This window comes from Hypomesus transpacificus, chromosome 12 (assembly GCF_021917145.1).
Source record: "Hypomesus transpacificus isolate Combined female chromosome 12, fHypTra1, whole genome shotgun sequence".
NCBI classification, from domain to species: domain Eukaryota; kingdom Metazoa; phylum Chordata; class Actinopteri; order Osmeriformes; family Osmeridae; genus Hypomesus; species Hypomesus transpacificus.
In genome coordinates, this window is record NC_061071.1 from 481,913 (window position 1) to 501,917 (window position 20,005).

A 20,005-nucleotide genomic window follows, 5' to 3' on the forward strand; every position below is an offset into this window, starting at 1 on the left:
TGATCCAGATGAAGATATTTTGTCGCCATCATGCGGCAAAAAATGTAAGTACAACACAAGCATACAATTTACTGTAATTTACAGAATGATGAAAACTATCAAGTAATGAGGTTGGCAAATATGCTTTCTCCAATTAATACTTTTAGATAATGTGTACATTATTTACATGAAAAGCTAAACATAATTCAATAGCATTTAAAATAGTTGTTTGGGACTGAATTGGGGAATACCTTCTGGACTGTAGCGTTCGGAGACCTCGGGGCCTGGTCCATAAAGCGAGTTTACTAACGAAAACCAACGAGCCAGTTTCTTCCGACTTTATGGAAAACGCACCCGTGCCCTGATCAGCCACCAAATATTTCATCCCCAGGTCATGGTATATTTATAGCTCTTGTATACAGGTAATGGTATTGTGTATGCACATTCAAAGTCAAAGTCAGATAATAACACTTTTATTGCCAGCAAACCGCAGTCTCGGCATTACGTTATATTGCTTTTAATAAGAATAAACAATCCGATAGGTTTGTTGTTATGTTGCCCCAAATAACATTATCACATTGCATTCTGCCATAGACCGTCATTTACCAATATATCTTTACATAGTTGGCTTGAATGCTAAGTTAATTTTCTCGACTTTATACAGAACCAATAGACACAAACACAATCTGTAGTACTCTTTAGGCACAGTCCAATAATCTGCTGATTCAACCATTAATTTTTATGTGCTGCATCTAAAAAAACTACAGTATAAAACACACACAAACCCACACCTGTCTAAAGAAATGGCTTTAAACGAGTCAGTATCCAGCCTCTTGACCTTGATTCTGTCTTCCTGCCTGCAGTCTCTGCTTCTCCATGGACACACAGCTCCAGGCTCGACACACATCCCCTCTCTCAGGTCCTGATCACGGCCAGCCAGAGACCAGCATCATCCAACACCAGTCCTTCAGTTTCACAGACACCATGTGTTTCTCCTTTAAAGAGTCGGTTGCAATACCCCTCCAGGCCTGCGGGTAGCGCTGGTTGTGGTACTGTTCAGCTCCAGCTCTCGTCTGTGTTGTCCAGGACCTCTTGGTAGAGCCAGCTCTGGGTGAACTCCTGAGACTCCTCCATCAGCTCAAACAGCTGGCGGTACTCGTGGGGGTAGACGTGACCCGTCAGGATGTCCTCTGGCATCCCCATCTGACTCAGCAGTTTAGGGCCACTCTCTGGACTCCACAGACTGGGAGAGACAGGAGGAGGAAGGGTTAGAGAAGAGGAGAGGGAGGGAGGACAGAGGGAGGGGGGGAGGGAGCGGGGGGAGGGAGGGAGGACAGAGGGAGGACAGAGGGAGGGGGGGAGGGAGGGGGGACAGAGGGAGGGAGGGGGGACAGAGGGAGGACAGAGGGAGGGGGGGGAGGGAGGACAGAGGGAGGACAGAGGGAGGGAGGGGATAATTAGAGGTGAAGAGGAGGGTGTGGGAGAGAAGGAAGGATGAGAAACAAGAGAAAATGATGATGAGGAGAGCAGAAGATGACAGAGGGATGGAGAGAAGGGAAAGGAGGTGTGTGTGTGTGTGTGACGTACTTCAGTTTGTCCATGAGCAGAGCCTTCCTCTTGGTCAGGCACTGTTTGACCATCATGATGAGCGTTGAGGAGTTGGAGGGGCTGAGGTGTGCTGAGAACAGATCCTCTCTGGGCGTCAGGCGCACCAGACACATGTGCTGGTTGGGGAGCTGTGGGCGGGGCAATGTCGTCAAGACAACACTTCAACAACTTTGGTTCGCTAGGTAACACTGCAACTTATTTAACAGAGTTTACCCTTCTGATTGGACTAACATAATCAACCAATCACGGCTTATCAACATGATTAAATTAATACATCTTATTATATTACAAGGAGGTAATGTTTATGTTGCCCTTGATTTGACACTGTTTTTGTGGCACTGTACTAAGTAATATTGTAGTTGAGATATTGTTACTGGCCACTGAAAAACTGTTGGAACCATGCAATTCTGATCCTTGATTTTCTAGTGTACGTATTTATGCACTGCTTGACTGTAGATGATTGTTTGTGGAGTCTGACGTGTACGTTTGAAGCCCAGTTTCTTACCCTGCTCTTCTTAACATGGATGTATTTAGAGGATGTTACAAAGGAGGACCAGGGCTCCTGCAGGACACAACCAATTGGGGACATGTTGGTTAGTGATGTCACATCCCCTCAGGTTGACCATCTTATCAGGTCAGGACAATCTGATTGTGATCCTAGTTAGGCCCACCCCTCCTCCCAACTGTTCCTTCTCTCTCTTCTTCCTGTCCATCCTTCCCCTACCATCTTCCTTTCTCACCGTACTTCTCTATTCCTCCCTCTCTCCATCTGCTACTCCCTCTCCCTTCTCCATTTCCTTCCCCATCATTTTACTGCACCTCCTCTCTTTCCACCTGACTGCGGACTCCCTCCCTCCCTTCCACCCTCCCTTCCACCCTCCCTCCCCCCTCCCACCCTCTCACCCTCCCTTCCTCCTCTCCCTCTGTCTGTCCCTCCCCTCCCTCCCTCCCTCCCACCTTGTGCAGCAGCTGGATGTTGCAGGCCATCTGCCACAGGGCTCCGATCCCTCGGTAGTTCTCCATGTCTCCTGGCCGAGCCAGCAGTTTCTGAGGGAGAAGAACGTGAGCATCATCGCCATCCTCCTCCTCATCATCATCATCAAAGTCATCTGTCCACAGGTCATCAGTGTTGAGGGACAAGGGATTTGGCTTGTTTGCCATATTGGCCCAAAGATAAGAAATCCCTTTACAGCCAAAGCAGTGGTTCTTGGCGACCATAGCCGTCTTCATGAGTGTGTGAAGAGGTGTGTGGTGTGTGGTGTGTGTGTGTGTGTGTGGTGTGTGTGTGTTCTCACCAGGTACTCTCTCTCACTCATTAGCAGGTTGAGTTCGATGCGTCCGTAGTGGAAGATGGATTGGCGTTCTAACAGAGCGTACACCAGCCTCCACATCTTGTTCTTCTCAGTCATGTGAGGCATGATCCCCACCACCCTAACTGAGGACTCTGAACACACACAGTAGAGTCCTCATCAAATATTCGTCAACTCTTTCAAAAAGACAATTTCAACCTTTCTCAACTTTGTCAGAAACTTTTTTTGCAAATAGTTTGTCAACTTTTTTTTCTAAAGTAATTAAAAAAATGTTTTGTTCAAAACTGTTTAGAAACTATTTTTGCTACCTTTCCCAAAAAAAAAATTCACAAATCCGTTTTCAACCATTCCAAAAAAAAGTGTTTGAGAGTGCATGAGAGTGCATGAGAGTGCATGAGAGTGCATGCATCTCACCATCAGTCCATTTGGCCTCTGATATGCCCAGGTCGCTGAAGAGCTTGTCTGACTTTCTGACCACAGTTTTCTGGGTAATCACTGTCCGAGGGTCCAGATTGAAGAAGTCACACTGGATCACATCCAACTGACCATCCAACTTGCTCTCCAAGGCCTGAACACACACACACACACACAACACAATGTAACAAGAGGCTGTGGAAAGGTTACCGTGTGTGTGTGTGTGAGTCGTACCCGGAGGTCTGGCAGGAAGCATCGTTGTGGCTCCAGAGCGACCACTCTCTGTGCCCCAGCGTTGAGCAGTGTTCTGGTCAGCACCCCTGGACCTGCGACACACAGCACATCCATCTGAGCCCTACATCCCAGTTCTATAACACCAACGTTGGTATTTAGGCTCATATCGCCCATCTGTCTGCCAGTACGCCTACCTGGGTGGCACTCAAAGATGACGGCTTTGCTGTCCTCCAGGTTTGGGCCCATGTGTTGAGCCACCATGCTGGCGAGGGCTGGCTCTACGAGGAAACGCCTCACAATGTTACAGGTTTTGGCCTTCTGGGTGTTCTCCTCCACGCTGCCCAGATCCAGATCATCATACCTGCGTTGTGGAGAATGGTGGTCCTACACACACACACACACAATCATTAAAACTGTGCTCTACAGGAGAGAGAACCCCCTCCTCTCCACACCGTCCCCAGAAGCAGACCCACCTTGACAGACATGGCTGCTGCAGAGAGCCTCCTGTGGGGGAGAGCGGAGGACGGGGACAGCCTGTCCCCCCTGGACTGATGGACCTGGGGCCCCCCAAGCCCAGACGACAGGGAGTCCAGGCTGTAGGAGCGTCTGTGGGGGATCCGGGCCATGGGCCCACAGCTTAGGGACGCCTGGGGCCTTACACAGGGCCTGTTGCCGGGACGACAGCATGCAGACCGCATCGCCAAAACCAGGAGTCTGCACACCTGGGTGGACATGATGGCTAGGTGGAGAGGGGGACGGATAGAGAGAGAAGGGGGGGGGCGGTACCTGTGAATAGAAGAGAGGGGGTTTAAGGTACGGATTTACAGTATGTGATGCGTTAAGAGTTTCCCTACGTGCAGTTCCATTACTTTAAAAATCTAGCTATTGTTTTAGGATGATCCGTCAAAGACAAAAACATATTATTAATACTAAGTACCTCCGTCTTACGAGCGGTATTAATATTGGAGTCGCATATACAGTAGCTGGCACCAAGTTGACTTTGGTATCGACTTTTACAACATGTAACGCATGCACGTGGCTAACCTTACTGTAAAGGTTAGACTGTAAAAGTTGTTGTGCTGTTTACAGACAAGTTTAAATGATTTAACAAGTTACCTGGCCAGAAAACTAGAATACAGAAAACTAAGCTAGTCACGTAATGCTGCTGTTGCTGCTAAAAGCTAGCTAGCTAATTATAGCAAAATGCCAGCTATATAATGACAACCTTTGCTATGCTTTTCGTATCGATTCAATACTTCACATACCTTTATAGATTATATTCCCCTATGTCCGGGTTCTGTAGTTCAGTTAATATATTTACATAATACATCCGTTCACATTTTGTGACATTGAGCTCGTATTTGCCCTCAATGTTTTCGCAACCCGTGTGGTGCCTGATGATGGAGGATTGGGTGCATGTTCACTACGTCATTTTCAGGCGACAGTGAGACTTATTTTTTCCAATTCCTTTACTCTTTTAATTTTATTTTTTATTACCAACACATATACACATTTCGTACAAACATAATACATGTAACAACAAATATGGAAGAAAAAATTGTGATACATGTGCGGTAACAATTTATGCCAGGGATGAGTTAAGTGACACTACAGTGACACCAGAGCCATAGAAAAAATTCTTTCTTTTTCTATGGCTCTGAGTGACACTTCCCAGTCATCCAATCAAAATCTATACATGCATTGGAACGCCCATAATCTTGTATTCAATTGGAGCTCCGTTACTTGAGAAAATGTGCGGAAGTAGGCTACATGCTACAGGCACAAATTAGTCTTTTAAACACGTCAAAAGCACATATAATCATAGTTGATGGTTACACAGAGAAGTAAAACACGTTATACATGATTGCAATCAACAATCAAAGCTGCGGTGTCTTCTTAAATGTCCGCAGGTAGTCCGCGCCCATTAAGATAGCTGAGCTTTAAATTGTGCATTAACCCTAGGTTAAGCTACGGAAGTACAGCTGTCTGCGAGTTCGCTCTGGAATACACAGAGCTGTCAAATAGATCCACGCTGCCGTCGTTGATTCCAGTTGCAGTTCCACTCCAGTGCCAGGCAGTAACTCAACAGCTAGATAATTGTAACAATGGCAAAGGTCGAAACTTCTACTAGTAGGCCATATCACATAATTATTTTCGGAGCCTCGGGCTTTACAGGGCAGTTTGTAGTGGAAGAGGTAGCTCGTACCTCGTCCGAGGGACCAAAGGGGACGTTGAAATGGGCCGTTGCTGGGAGAAGCAGACCGAAGCTGGAAAAAGTTCTGGAACAGGCGGCTGCCGCCCTCAGTATGTCGTTTTATTTCTGTACAATTCTACGTGTTGCTTGTAGTAATATGAATGTTTTTTGTTTAATTGTTTGCTTGCTTTACGTTCGACGTTGTGCGTCATGTGCAATTGTGTTCAACAAAGGCTCTAATCGGATTTTCAGAGCATTCTCCTGGAGGACCCAATCTGATCACTCAACATACATAGTAGTTATTTAAGTGTACAAAGCAAATTACGTGAATATAGCTAACGTTATTCTTTTTAATCAAGCTTTCTTTAATGAGTAATGGACTTTATGCGATTCCTTCATAAGTACAGTGTTCGTCAGTAGATCTTGTTGAAGTGGGGATTATGGGGAGTCCCAGGGGGTGTTTGGTCCTGTTCTTGACCTCTGTCTGTGCCGTAGGTAAGCCAGAGCTGAGGACGGAGGTGGACATCATCGTAGCAGATGTAGGAGAGCCGGACTCCCTGGCAGCCATGTGCAAACAGGGTGTGATCGTTCTCAACTGTGTGGGGCCTGTAAGTATCCCACTGTCTGTAAGATACATACACAATCTCTCTCACACACAAACACACACACACACAGACAGAGCACGCTCTGTTGAGGTACAATGAGTGTGATTGTCAAGGTCGGAATAGTGATCGTACTCAGCACAGTCGAAAGCGGTGTCAGACTCAGGAATATAATTGTCTAGCTTACAATGTGAATCCCAAAGAGAGCACTTTCTCTGACCTAGATTGAAGTGCTAGCATAGCTCCTCTGGACATTAGTTTATTTCATCACCTGGCATTCCAGGTGAAGAATATAACCCAGATATCAGGAATGACACAACATCGCTGTTTGCGCAATATCAACGAGTGTGAAATCACTGAATGTACCTTGTACATCAGACTATTCCCCCTTTCTGTCAGTCATGCGCACACACTCTAGAATTTAGATTATGCAGGTAGTTAGAAGTTAATGCCTAGTTATGGATAGACTGGATTTATGACATTAACTCTGAGTGTGTGTGTCTGTGTGTGTGTGTGTCTGTCTGTAGTACAGGTTCTGGGGGGAGCCCGTGGTGAAGGCATGTGTGGAGAACGGAGCACACCACATCGACATCTGTGGAGAGCCCCAGGTACTGTGTTCATTGGAGAGACCGTGTCCCACTTCTAGACCTGTTCACTTCCTCCTCTCGTCCCTCTTAGATAGGCAGACTAGAGGGGCCGCATTCCATTTCTTTGTCTGTCTTCTCTTGCCTCATACACTCCCCATTGAATTCCTGTTAGTTGGATGCGGTCTGAACTAGTGAACTGGACCTACAGTCAACCTTCTTACTCCAGGTCACTTGTGGTGAGACCAGGGCCATGAGAGGTTCCCAAAAGTTCAGACCTCATACATAAAAAAAAGAGAGCCACTATTATCCATGTAAAAACCGCCCTGCCCCAAATATAGAAATATTTTATATAACTACATGCCCTTGTGTTTCTTTCCATTGGTACTTATTTGCTTATCTCAATGTATGCTCATGTTTTGGCTACCCATAATGTTTTTGGGGCTATCTCGTCGTTTATGATCATTGACCTATGCACTCTTGGTAAAGCTTTCTCTTGGAAGTCGCTTTGGATAAAAGCGTCTGCTAAATGAATAAATGTAAATGTAATGTAAATATCCCTGAGCTGTTATTGACGTCTTTGGTTGGACTTCAACTCGGACGCTGGTTATAGGCCCGGGTGAAGCCCGGGTGAAGCCCGGGTGAAGCCCGGGTGAAGCCTGGGTCTGAGAGAGGCTCCAGCAGGGTGGACAGGAGTCATGCCCAGTGACATGCTGCTGTCCATTAGAGACATTACTGTTTACTGCTCTATCCCAATCTAATCACACCCTGTCCTAGTTCTAGCGGTGTTTGTGTTTTGACATTTAAATTTACATGTATTCATTTAGCAGATGCTTTTATCTAAAGCGACTTCCAAGAGAGAGCTTTACAGAAGTGCATAGGTCAATGATCATAAACAACGAGATAGCCCCAAAAACATGGGTAGCCAAAACACGAGGCATACATTGTGAAAAGCAAATAAGTGCCTATGGGAAGAAACATAAGAGCATGTAGTCAAACAAATTAAACATGAACCTCAAAAGTCCAAGAGTGTACCTGTAGGAAAGCAAGCAAGCAACAATAGTATAATTTACAGCGACACAAGTAGTTCAATAAGTTACAACTAACTAACAAGTGCAGAAAGTCCCTCATTAAGTGTGATTGTGTTCCTGGAGGAAATAAAAATCTAACTAACATCGGATCCAACAAATCTTTCTTAAGTACCGTTGTACTTACGGAACAAGTGCGTCTTAAGCCTTTTCTTGAAGGTGAGGAGAGAGTCAGTGTCTCTGATGGAGATGGGGGAGATTAGTCCACCATTGGGGGGCCAGACAGGAGAAGAGCTTGGGTTGGGAGCGGGCGTTCTTGAGAGGTGCAACTGTGTGTGTGTGTGTGGGGGTGTTGTGCTTATTTTTAATCCCGTGTGTACATATGCATGTGTGCGTGTAGTTTCTAGAGAGCATGCAGTTGAACTACAACAGCCAGGCGGATGAGAAGGGGGTTTACGTCGTGGGCAGCTGTGGCTTTGACTCCATCCCAGCTGACATGGGCGTCATCTTTACCAGGGACCAGTTCAAAGGTGTGTGTGTCTGTGTGTGTATTGAGAATGATTGCCGCATGCATGTCATGTGAAGCCTATCATCACAATCCAAGTTTTGTATTGAATTAAAAATATCTCTCCTCGTGTGTGCTCACAGGAAAGCTCACAGCAGTAGAGAGCTTCCTGACGGCCAGTTCAGGCCCTGAGGTAAGACTCCATATCTCAGAAACCCTTTCACTGGACTAGGTTTACCCCAAAATGAATAGTCTTGAAAAAAAAGATTAGTTTTATTTAGGTAATCTCTCGCTCTCTCTTTCTCGCTCTCTCTTTCTCTCGCTCTCTCTCTATATATATATCTCTCTCTCTCTTTCTCTCGCTCTCTCTCTATATATATATCTCTCTCTGTCTGTCTCTCGCTCTCTCTCTCTCAGGGAGGCTCCATCCACGACGGTACATGGCAGTCGGCCATCTACGGCTTCGCCGACAGCGGAAAGCTTCGTAGCCTGAGGAGGAAGTTTGGCTACAAGCCCCTCCCAGTGGTGGGGTCAAAGATCAAGCGCAGGTAGTGAACACGGGGTTCTGGGTGGGGAGCTGTGCTCACAGGCTTGTGATGTTGATTGAATTCGGGGGCGGGAGGGGGGTCTTGTTAATGCTAACTGTGTGTGTGTGTGTGTGTGTGTGTGTGTGTGTGTGTGTGTGTGTGTGTGTGTGTGTGTGTGTGTGTGTGTGTGTGTGTGTAGGAGTGCGCTGTTCTACAGTGATGAGGTGCAGCAGTACGCAGTCCCCTTCATGGGTGCAGATCCCTCTGTGGTGAAGAGAAGCCAGCGCTTCCTCCTGGAGGAGCACCAGGAGGACCCTGTGAGCGGCTCTACTCTCTCTCTCCCCCTCTCTCTCTCTCTGCCTCCACAGTCTCTCTCCCCCTCTCTCTTTCTGCCTCCACAGTCTCTCTCCCCCTCTCTCTCTCTGCCTCCACAGTCTCTCTCCCCCTCTCTCTCTCTGCCTCCACAGTCTCTCTCCCCCTCTCTCTGTCTGCCTCCACAGTCTCTCTCCCCCTCTCTCTCTCTGCCTCCACAGTCTCTCTCCCCCTTTCTCTCTCTGCCTCCACAGTCTCTCTCCCCCTCTCTCTCTCTGCCTCCACAGTCTCTCTCCCCCTCTCTCTCTCTCTCTCTCTCTCTCTCTCTCTCTCTCTCTCTGCCTCCACATTCTCTCTCCCCCTCTCTCTCTGCCTCCACAGTCTCTCTCCCCCTCTCTCTCTCTGCCTCCACATTCTCTCTCCCCCTCTCTCTCTGCCTCCACATTCTCTCTCCCCCTCTCTCTCTGCCTCCACATTTTCTCCCTCTCTCTGGCTCCACATTCTCTCTCCCTCTCTGCCTCCACATTCTCTCTCTGCCTCCATATTAGCTTTCTCACATACACTCCTTTGTTTGACCTTTGACATCTTCTTGACCTCCAGGTTCAGTATGGAGCATATGCAGGAGTAGGGGGCGTGGGAAACATAATCAAGATGCTTTTCGCTGGAATGATGTTTATGTTCTTTGTAAAATTCAACTGGGGACGAAACCTGCTGATCAAGGTGAAAGAAAACGACAGACGCGTGCACACACACACACACACATTGACACACACACACACGCACACACATTGACACACACACACACACACACACACCTTACCCAAACAAATGCTCATAATTCTCTTCCTTCCGCAGTTCCCAGAGTTCTTCTCCTTCGGTTTCTTCACCAAGCAGGGACCAACCAGGAAACAGGTAGAGTGTCCTTTCAACCTCCTCAAGGGAACTACCTGTGCGTTCTAAAGAATCCCTCACTCTCGGGCATTCTATTGCGTCGTAACAGTGCTTCTAAATGACGTGTGTGTGTGTGTGTCAGATGGAGGGAGCCTCCTTCCAGTTTGCCTTCTATGGGGAAGGTTACACTGAGGACCCGTCTCAAGGTCGACCCAACGCCAAGATCCGCACCCTCGTCCAGGGCCCAGGTGATGTCACTGCTTCGCCATGTTCACACAGTCTGGTTGTTTTACTGTAACAGGCTACTCTTAACCATGAGTTAAACTATTATTTTATTTTCAAAGAAATTACTTGAAATTTGGAAAGTGTTCCCTAGAACCATAACACTAGTGGGTTCTTCCAACTGCCACTGTGGGCTCACTGCCACTCATCTGACAGAAGTCATGTTTTGCTGTTTTAGAGGCGGGATATGTGGCCACACCCATAACCATGGTCCAATCAGCTATGACCATCCTGAACGAGCCCAATGCCCTTCCCAAGAAGTGAGTTCTGACTTCCTACTTCACTATTACTACTTAAAGAAAAAGGTTGATTTGGTTTAACACATTTTCTTTCATTTACCTCTTATTTGTCACCCTCTCTCTCTGTAGGGGTGGTGTATACACTCCAGGGGCAGCTTTTGCTAAGACCACACTGATTAATCGCCTCAACAAACATGGCATCCAGTTTTCTGTCATCTAAACCTGCCCACCAGTTCCAAGTCATTCACATCTGTCTATGATATCCTGAACATCGCATATGCTTGTTATTGGAAATATGAAAATAGTCTTTAGCCACGCTCACTAACAGTTTTGCTGGTTTGTGGTATTTGTAATGGTTCACCAGAGTAGAATACCTTTATCAATACAGTTTCTCCTCTGTGTTTGCATATGAGCTTGGTGTCAGTCCTACCCTCAATAATACAGTTTGTTCTCACTTCAGATGTTCATAATTGTTTCTCATAAGGGTTGTTTTCCTATATCTGTTGAATTGGTTCAGATGTATTTGGGAGTTTTTCAGACCATTCTGCTGTGTTTACTGTTGACTTTATGTGCACTGTTTCCTGGAGGTCACAAGCTTTACAAGCTCCTATTTAGAACATGCCAGAATTCCAGAACCCCCACACATGATTCGCACCAGTTCTGAGTTCCAACAGTAACTGAATGTAGCCTTGTTTTATCAAAGCAAACATTTTCTCAACCTGTTTATTGAAACAAAGTTTGTTGCTAAAGAACTGGTTCAATGCTCCCTCCTAATCAGCTTGATCATTTTAAGAATGTGAAGCTTGCTGCCTCTAAGCAACATGTCATGGTACTACTGGTAAAAGAGCAGTACCCCCCCACCACCACCACCCCCACCCCACTGAGCATGCCCAGGAGTGTTAAACAGTGAGCAGTATTTGTGTGCAGTGTTTGAGTTGCATTCTGCTTGCCTAGTCTTTATCTTATGAATAAAGCCAACAGCACTGCTGGAAATATCTGTTGTAGTGGCTGAGTTTTTGCTTTAAACTTAGAATTAATGTTTACAAAATAAACCCACTCCTGATTGACGGCAGTACCTGACCACCACAGCAAATTTTAGTCTGACATACATTTGCACATTGGACTGATTGACTCTTGCAGTTGGATATTCAATGTAGAGGTTCCATCCATCAAGCCAAACAAGTTTTTCCAACAACGTTCAAATTCATCAGAGCATTATTTAGGTGTGCAGGTATCACGCTGAATAGAAGCCTCCTGAGTTTGACATCTTCTCTGTTACAGTCCATGAAAGGGGCGGTCACTTCGCTTTGTCCATCATTTATCTGCGGCTGTAGACGCGGCTCGCCCGCTGTTCAGCTCCATCATTTGCCCTTTTCTTTGAGGTATTCCGCTGCAAAGTTACATTATTTTTCAAAGTATGTATGATAAAAATTGCTGGTATTAGAGGTGACCACAAAATAACACTAGTGTTACTCCTAATACATAAATATCTTACCAAGTTTCTCAACAGCTTCCACACAAACGCTGGGATACATGCTCCCGTTGTAGGTGGCAACAATTACGTACAGTGTGGTCCTCACCAATATCAACCCGTGCACACCCTGTAAAAACACCTTTCTACTAGTGAGACGTTCCTAGTTCATATAATTTAAATCTACAACGAACCAACTGTTTTTAGAAGGTAGGATTGACTGTGTACTATTTTGAATTCATATCATGTCACGTATGTTGCTAACTTTATACTGATTAACTGACACATTTGCAGTATATGGAGCTTCGGTCCGCCCGGACACACGTATACGCTTTTTCTTGGAAGTAGAATCCTCGCTCTCTCGTGGCGGTCAGATCCTTGAAGGCGTCTGCAAACATCTGGGCCTGCGGAATAATCTGGAAAGTAGCGTTTGCAGCGCTGCCGTTAACCAAATTAAATAAGACACATTTAGTTGGTGCGAGATAGCGAGACAAATAAATCAAGTTGCGTTCCAGCTAGAGTTTCGGTACAGTAGAAGGCAACTAGAAAAGCTCTATACTGTTACCTGAAACCTGGCAGATGCAGCGGTCACGTTTCCATTTTTTGCCACCAATATTGCAGCGTTTTCCACGTGTTTTGTGTCAATAAGGCAATCGTTAATCATAATTTGAAATTGGTTGAGACTCATCGTTGTATTTTGTTTCCTGTCAAGGTTACAATCCAGTTTTTTTTCTCTCAAAAAGTTTGCTACTGGTTTCCATAGAAACAAATAAACAGGCCATGCGCATAGCTTTTCCACCCGTCCCGGTGTTGTGCCAAGGGAGCGCACGTGCACTCTCAGAGAAGCAGTGTTTAACTGCAGCACTTCGAATTCAACTCTTAAACCGAACACCTGGGCTTTTTTTCACCTGATATAATGTGTAACCACTCCCCTAACATTCAAAGGATCTGTCCTGCCATCATGTGTGTTATTTTCTGTGTTATTTTGGTCACAATGAACAACCTGAGATAATATGGAGATGTCTTCTCTAGCAAAAGTTACAGAGGGGATACACATTATATCAAGCCGTTTTTTCACCTGATATAATGTGTATCCCCTCTGTAACTTTTGCTGTCTAGCATATGAGTTAGAGGGGATACACATATCGCAGTTTTTTTTTTAAGTCTTTCTCGGGGCATGAATTGTTTTTTGTGAATTTCAGTTTTAAATAAAACGTTATTTGTAATTTCCTTTTACTGCTTTTCTATTTTCTTCCTGGCTATGTTCAAACATCCAATTTTGAGGCATCTGAGGACCCAACATGCTAGATTAGTGGTCAAACATTTTGTGAACTGGAATAATGTAAATACGATCGTATCTATAAACACAATGAAAAATATTTTTATTCTTTAAAAAAAGTACAGCTATAACTGTACACTGAATCACAACATGATGATCAGGACATATCGAGAGCGTCCAGGAGATCTGTGTAATCATATTTCTCTGCTAAGGCCGTGGCGTTGTCCCAAGCTTTGATGCGGGCCAGAACCTTCAGCACGTCACTCACAAATTCCCTAGGGTCAAAGAAAAAACAAACAATGAATGTACGAACATAATAACACTTTCCAGATCGAGGTTGGGCTGGGCTGGTGCCAGTGTTACCTGGTGCTGGGGCTGTTTGGCTGCTGCTTGCAGACAGAATGGGCTATCTGGAGCAGGTGTTTACTGAGAGACAGGAGTTGGGGGAGAGACGAACCACCACTCACATGGCTGAACCACGACTCAGGAAAACACTCTGCCACCTGGGAGGAGAGATGGAAACGAGTCAAGAAGAGTCAAAGGAGAGAGAGGTAAACAAAATCGATCGAAAATCTTGATCACCGACGCCCTTAAAAACCACAGAAGGAACATGGTTAGTATCCAGAGAGGGTTTGACAGATGGGCGTGAAGCGGACCTTGCTGGTCTTGCGGAGGGAGTCTTGTGGTCGGGGATCGTTCAGTATCGTCATCATCAGGTAGCGGTTCAGGAGCTGGTCCAACATCACCTCCCTCAGGGCCTCCCCTGACACCAGGCCCTCCCACAAAGACATGCTACCAAGAAGCTGGCACACACACACACACACAGAGAGACACACACACACACACACAGAGAGACACACACACACACACACAGAGAGACACGTATTAAAGAGGGACAGAAACAGCAACACGTACACTTAATGTAAAGCTACTTAAAGTTCTCCTTCAGCTCCTTTACCTTTACGGCAGTCCAGAACTGTTCGTCTCTGAACCTGCACTGTGGAGAAGAGCTGTCTCCCAGAAACCTGTCGGAGAAAACAGACGACAACATCAACAGCTGTCTTCATCTCCAAGTTCACTCATTCTAGACCTTGTATCCTGTTCATGTATCCTGCCTGCATGTCTAGGCTCACCTTTTAGGATAGAGAGGGATGAAGACATCTTCCTCCACGGAGGTCCTCAGCCGACCAATCACTGCGTCCAAAAATGCCTGTGGGGGAGGGGGAGGGGGGTGCACACCATTGAGTTATCTGACCACACAGATGGTCAGGTTCAGGTGGTATTGATTTACCATTAAACAAAAATGACACAAACACGTACACAAATGGAAAATGACTGTTCACCTTGACCGGTTTGCTGTGCTCTCCCTGGAACAGGAAGTAGTCATCCTTCAGTCTGTGGCAGAGCACTGCCAACCGGGAAGACTCCTGCCTGGACAGGGGGTCCCACACCAGCTCCACATAGCCTGGGGGGGGAGGTTACAATTAGCATATTTGAGTGTGTGAGAGAGACAGAGAGAGAGGAACAGAGAAAGAGAGAGAGACCCTAACAGACCCTGTATCTTGGGCAGCAGTGTTTTCTCTATGATGGCAGGCAGAGTCTTCCTGTCAGCGTTCTCCTTCTCCTCGTAACCATCGCCGTGGCAAAACGCCTCCACGGCAGAGTACCATGGCAACGCCTCAAAGTCCTCCACTGCTGACTGAAACACACAGAAGAAACACAACATAGATAAAACACATAAACAACATCCCACAGTCCTCTGTGTGTGTGTGTACTGTGAGTGAGTGTGTTCCTGTTGGTACCTGTAGGGGGCTCCAGCCCAGGATCTGGTGTCTGATGAGTGGGTTGAGCAGTTTGGGCAGACAGAGGCTGATGTAGGCGCTGTGGTAGGACTCAGAGAACAAGCTTCTCCACTCCTCGAACCGACGCAGCACCTTCCTGACGTCCCAGAACTCCTCCTGGACATCTGCAAACACACCCTGAGACCGGCTCACCAGCTCAGCTGGAGGGGGAGGGAGGGGGAGGAGGTGGGGTGATGAAAAGGAAGGGGGGGGGGGGGCGGGGTGAAGAGGAGGAGGAAAGAGAGAATGGGGGAGAAGAGAGAGGGGGGCAGAGAACGTGACAGATCTTCAGCTTGTATTGGATTTCATAACTGCCTCACAGATAACAAAAGTAGCTGTTTGGTAATCCCGCGCCCCCCCTCCCCTCCCCCTCTATACCTTTCTTCTTCTGCAGTTCTTCCTCTTCCTCAGCCGAAGGCTCGCTGTCTGCTGGAAGACTGTCAGAGTCTTCGTCACTGACGGGGAAATGTTTTCTGATGTCAGTATAATACAAGAGCAGCAGTGAACATGTTTGCGATGGAACGGTATCCTACATTTAGCATGTTAAATGCTAAAACGTGTCAACGCTTGACCACTTAGGAAAGCCGCCACCTCTCTCTCTCTCACCCTTTAACCAGTGTCTCGTTCAGGTGGTCACCTGACAGGTCACCTGACTCTCCTTCACTTTGTGGATCACTGCTGTCTACACACACACAGACAGAGAGACAGAGAGAGAGAGAGAAAGAGAGAGAGAGAGATCAGTGAAACCTTAAAGACACACACACCCATACAGTTACAAACACACAAGTACACAACCATACACACACACCAATAAACACACACACTCACAGCAGAGCTGCTGAAGGCGGGAGGACTCCAGTTGGACGGTCTCCCGTCTGCGGGACAACAGCGCCTCCGCCTGGTCAGACAGCAGAGAGTGCATGTCCAGCTCCAGTGAGTTGATCTCCACCACCTGCACGACACACAGCACAAATAAAACCCAACAGCCATACATTCCCACCAGGATGCATGTGGAGAGGATCCATTCGGCTCCGTTCCTCCCAGAGTTCAACAGGGGCTTCTTCTCTGACCTTCTCTCTCAGGCATTCCACCAGGTTCCGTACGTAGAGGTTCATGTCGCGGTAGAAACTCAGCTGCCGGTCCGAGGAACTGTTCTCCAGGTTCTCCAGGGCGGTTCTGGCACCCTCCATGTCCCCCTCCATCCTCCTCAGCTCTGCCTCGCGGGCCCTGTGGACCCCCCTCAGAGAGTCCAGTCTGGGAGAGGAGGGAGAGATAAGGAGAGAGAGACAGAGAGAGAGAGAGGACAGAGGTAAAGACGAGAAGAGCAGAGAAGGGTGTGGGTGAGAAAGAGAAGAGGAGGTAGAGAAAGGAAAGGTGGAAGATAAAAAGGAAGCGAGAGAGGGGAGGAAGACAGGAGGGGAAGAAAAAAAAAAAGTATGACCCCACAAAGGCACAGAGGAGGCAAGTTAGACTTGCTTTAGATTGTGCCGAGTCACCCTGCTCTGCCTGTCAGTGGTGCTATGTTTAGGAGGGGTGCTGACTGACTTCCCAGTGATCCTCCTCTTCACCATGCTGACTGTGACTGCAGGAAGAGTCTCTGGGATCACAGCCCTTTTCTTCAGCCTGCCTCGGCCACTGCACACACTGCTGTCACTGCTGGGGCTCTGGGGAGGGAGGAGGAAGGGAGGGAGGGGAGGAGGGGAGGGAGGGGAGGAGGAGGGGAGGGAGGGGAGGCAAGGGAGGCGGAGGGGAGGGGGAGGGGAGGAGGAGGGGAGGGAGGGGAGGAGGAGGGGAGGAGGAGGGGAGGCAGGGAAGGAGGAGGGGAGGGAGGGGAGGCAGGGGAGGAAGAGAGGCAGGGGAGGGGAGGAGGGAGGAGGAGAGGCAGGGGAGGAGGAGGGGAGGGAGGAGGAGAGGCAGGGGAGGAGTAGAGGCAGGGGAGGGAGGAGAGGCAGGGGAGGGGGGAGGAAAAGAGGGGGAGAGATGATGGAACCATTAAAAGTACAGAGAATGGGTGTGCTGCTTTTTTCTTGTGGTTAAATAAAATGCTGGAAAAGAGGGGGAGGGACAACAGAGGGGGGGGGGGGGGGGGGGGGGACCAGAGGGGGGGACGACAGAGGGGGGGACGGGGACCAGAGGGGGGGGACGACAGAGGGAGGGACGACAGAGGGGGGGACGACAGAGGGGGGGACGACAGAGGGGGGGACGACAGGGGGAGGGACGACAGAGGGGGGGACGACAGAGGGGGGGACGACAGAGGGGGGGGGGACAGGGGGAGGGACGACAGAGGGGGGGACGACAGAGGGAGGGACGACAGAGGGGGGGGGGGGGGGGGACCAGAGGGGGGGACGACAGAGGGAGGGACGACAGGGGGAGGGACGACAGAGGGGGAATGACAGCGTGGTACCTGTTCCCCCGGGTGTCTCTTGACCCCCTTCCCTATCTGCTGCTCCTCCCAGAGCTCCTGGTCTTCTCTCTCCTGGGAGTCGCTGTCCTCACTGGCACTCCCTCCTGCAACACACACACACACAACAGTTAGCCTAAGGTGCTTCATATCTCCTTCAGAAATGTTTCTTCTTTAACCCCCTCCTCATTTTGTCCTTTAACTAACTGAATGTCAGGTGGTCTTCTTTCCTTTGTTCACTCACTACTTTCCAAGTATCCTCCTCCTCCACCTCTTTTCCTCTCATTCACTCTCTCTCTCTCCTTTTCCGGTCCCCCTTTCTTGTTCTACCCCTCTCCACTCATTCACCCAGGATCTGTCCTCCTCTCCCCTCTCCCTCAGCCTCTCTCACCCCCTCCCTCACCCAGCCTCTCTCCCTCTCCCCCTTCCTCACCCAGCCTCTCTCCCTTTCTCACCCAGCCTCTCCCTCACCCAGCCTCTCTCCTCCTCTCCCCCTCCCTCACCCAGCCTCTCTCCTCCTCTCCCCCACCCTCACCCAGCCTCTCCCCCTCCCTCACCCAGCCTCTTTCTGTTCCTCACCCAGCTTCTCTGCGATCCTTTCCCTCACTGTCCTGGGTCTCGGGGCAAACTCGATCCTGCGTTCGTGGTCGTCTGGCTCATCGTCATCATCCTCGTGTCCGTCGCTCCCCTCGTCCCGGTCCAGGTCTCCAGGGTTGCTGGGGGACCGCTCCCCTTCCCTCCCCAGAGGGATGTACTCCTTCTGGGCTCGGGCCTCCTGACGCTGCCTCCTGGCTGCCGTGATCCTCCGGGCGTCTGGGATCACTACTGCACAGGAAAAACTTGACTAATTAACAGTCCAGTTTCAGTGTCCATGCATGTGTTCACGTCTGTTGAAGAGCGCAGAAGTGGACTTGAGAGATGGACCGACCCTTTTTGGGGGCGGAGGGCTTGGAGGTTTTGGAGGAGGCTGAGCTGGAGGTGGACTTGGCCTCTTCCTCGGGGTCACTGTCTGGGGACAGCTCTTCACCTGAGGCCCCATCATCATCACTACCAGAAGGCCTTAGAGGTGATTCAGCCCTAGTTACGTTCCTTCTGGCTGTGCCTGTTAGGTTGAAGAAGATAAAAATGGTTATCCGTGGTTAGGTTTGGCTTGGAGAGACTGTTAAAATTGTCTGGGATAATGAAATGGGTGGGGTTGTTTACCTGCGGGTCTGAAAGTGGTCTTCGCAAGTGAATCTTCTTTCTTACGGGCTTGGAAAACAACAGCTTTATCCGCTAATTTCTTCACCTTGAATTCGGATACCTTACCTGATAACAAGAGAAGAAACAGTTAACGAGTCTCGTGTCCGTCTGTCCGTCTGTCCGTCTGTCGATCGATCTTTATCTCTGTGTTGAGTTATTGGTATCAAAATAAAGATCGAACTGGAAGGACGTAGCCTCCAGTCCATCTTGGTAGCAGTGACACAGCTGGACTGAGAAGCAGACTGAGAACGCAGAGTGAGGAGATCCTCGAAAGGGCTGACGTTCGAAATACGTCTAAGTTGACATGAGGCTTATCGACCAACTTAAGACAATTTTACCTTCTTTTTCATCCGAAAAGCTAAGTACGTTTCCCTTCTTCTTCTTCCCGACATCCACGTTCCTGCTACGGACAGCGAAGGGTCCACCGACCTGCCCAGGGTCCTCGTCACCACTCGAGTCCGATTTAGGAGGCGTCACCTCCCGCTTTGAACTGCAAGAGATCCCGCGGTTCTGGGGCAACTTTGACGGTTTTATATTTACAGCAGCAGGGTGTACTACTTTGATATCATCTACGCTTCCGTCTTTTTGTTCATCCTCATCGCTGGATTCTCCTTTTCTTTGACGGATGTTTCTACGGACCTTCTTATTGAACATGTTCTTGCTAAGTCTGGACTGCAACCTGCCATGTAAATATCACGTAATATGGCATGTCGGAAAATGTTAGAAGGGGCGTAAATCTATCGTAAATTGCTTACAATGCTTTCTGGAACATGTAGTCATTGTCGTTTTTGGCGCATTAAATATACTTTCAGAACAATTATCATACAACTAACGGTGTAATTAACAATAGTAAGCATGTGTTTGCATGGATCTTAGAATTGAGATCAAATAAAAGTAGCTGATCACAATCCGTTTTTGTGTCCGTCCTGGCTGAGACTGGTAATGGCCAGCGGATCCTAGATCAGTTAAAAAAAGAGTATGCGCGTACCCAACCCACTTGGCGGGTACCCACAACCACCCTACCCCTAGACAGCGCTCTCTCCTCCCACCCCGCCGCCCAGT

General features: G+C 48.2%; 4 protein-coding genes across 5 annotated transcripts; 1 reads left to right on the plus strand and 3 right to left on the minus strand.

Moving 5' to 3' along the window:
* Nucleotides 1–436: 436 nt before the first annotated feature.
* Nucleotides 437–4,958, minus strand: tfb2m (transcription factor B2, mitochondrial). The gene is made up of 10 exons (XM_047031056.1): nucleotides 4,811–4,958; nucleotides 4,019–4,331; nucleotides 3,740–3,929; nucleotides 3,546–3,637; nucleotides 3,312–3,465; nucleotides 2,883–3,031; nucleotides 2,545–2,634; nucleotides 2,093–2,149; nucleotides 1,567–1,715; nucleotides 437–1,222 (listed from the first exon to the last, which is right to left on the minus strand). Exons 2-10 carry the CDS (start codon nucleotides 4,277–4,279, stop codon nucleotides 1,036–1,038), a joined length of 1,329 nt encoding a protein of 442 aa, XP_046887012.1. The 5' UTR covers nucleotides 4,280–4,331; nucleotides 4,811–4,958; the 3' UTR covers nucleotides 437–1,035.
* A 550-nt stretch (nucleotides 4,959–5,508) lies between these two features.
* LOC124474954 (saccharopine dehydrogenase-like oxidoreductase) lies at nucleotides 5,509–11,706 on the plus strand. The gene is made up of 12 exons (XM_047031422.1): nucleotides 5,509–5,849; nucleotides 6,235–6,347; nucleotides 6,869–6,949; nucleotides 8,354–8,483; nucleotides 8,602–8,651; nucleotides 8,876–9,006; nucleotides 9,185–9,302; nucleotides 9,898–10,017; nucleotides 10,153–10,209; nucleotides 10,331–10,436; nucleotides 10,649–10,730; nucleotides 10,839–11,706. Exons 1-12 carry the CDS (start codon nucleotides 5,651–5,653, stop codon nucleotides 10,927–10,929), a joined length of 1,278 nt encoding a protein of 425 aa, XP_046887378.1. The 5' UTR covers nucleotides 5,509–5,650; the 3' UTR covers nucleotides 10,930–11,706.
* A 54-nt stretch (nucleotides 11,707–11,760) lies between these two features.
* On the minus strand, nucleotides 11,761–13,080 carry pfn4 (profilin family member 4). Its single transcript, XM_047031423.1, has 4 exons — nucleotides 12,746–13,080; nucleotides 12,465–12,596; nucleotides 12,205–12,310; nucleotides 11,761–12,099 (listed from the first exon to the last, which is right to left on the minus strand). Exons 1-4 carry the CDS (start codon nucleotides 12,866–12,868, stop codon nucleotides 12,071–12,073), a joined length of 390 nt encoding a protein of 129 aa, XP_046887379.1. The 5' UTR covers nucleotides 12,869–13,080; the 3' UTR covers nucleotides 11,761–12,070.
* A 457-nt stretch (nucleotides 13,081–13,537) lies between these two features.
* gcfc2 (GC-rich sequence DNA-binding factor 2) lies at nucleotides 13,538–19,668 on the minus strand. Of its 2 annotated transcripts, none has more exons than XM_047030369.1 (18): nucleotides 19,282–19,668; nucleotides 18,905–19,009; nucleotides 18,630–18,803; nucleotides 18,281–18,523; nucleotides 17,705–17,808; nucleotides 16,846–16,964; nucleotides 16,371–16,554; nucleotides 16,129–16,252; nucleotides 15,907–15,982; nucleotides 15,679–15,755; nucleotides 15,262–15,461; nucleotides 15,014–15,158; nucleotides 14,803–14,924; nucleotides 14,593–14,669; nucleotides 14,418–14,484; nucleotides 14,116–14,262; nucleotides 13,823–13,962; nucleotides 13,538–13,734 (listed from the first exon to the last, which is right to left on the minus strand). In XM_047030369.1, exons 1-18 carry the CDS (start codon nucleotides 19,595–19,597, stop codon nucleotides 13,617–13,619), a joined length of 2,538 nt encoding a protein of 845 aa, XP_046886325.1. In that variant the 5' UTR covers nucleotides 19,598–19,668; the 3' UTR covers nucleotides 13,538–13,616. The 2 variants fall into 2 exon arrangements, with proteins under 2 accessions (XP_046886325.1, XP_046886323.1); XM_047030367.1 differs by having other exon boundaries at nucleotides 18,281–18,526.
* Nucleotides 19,669–20,005: the final 337 nt, after the last annotated feature.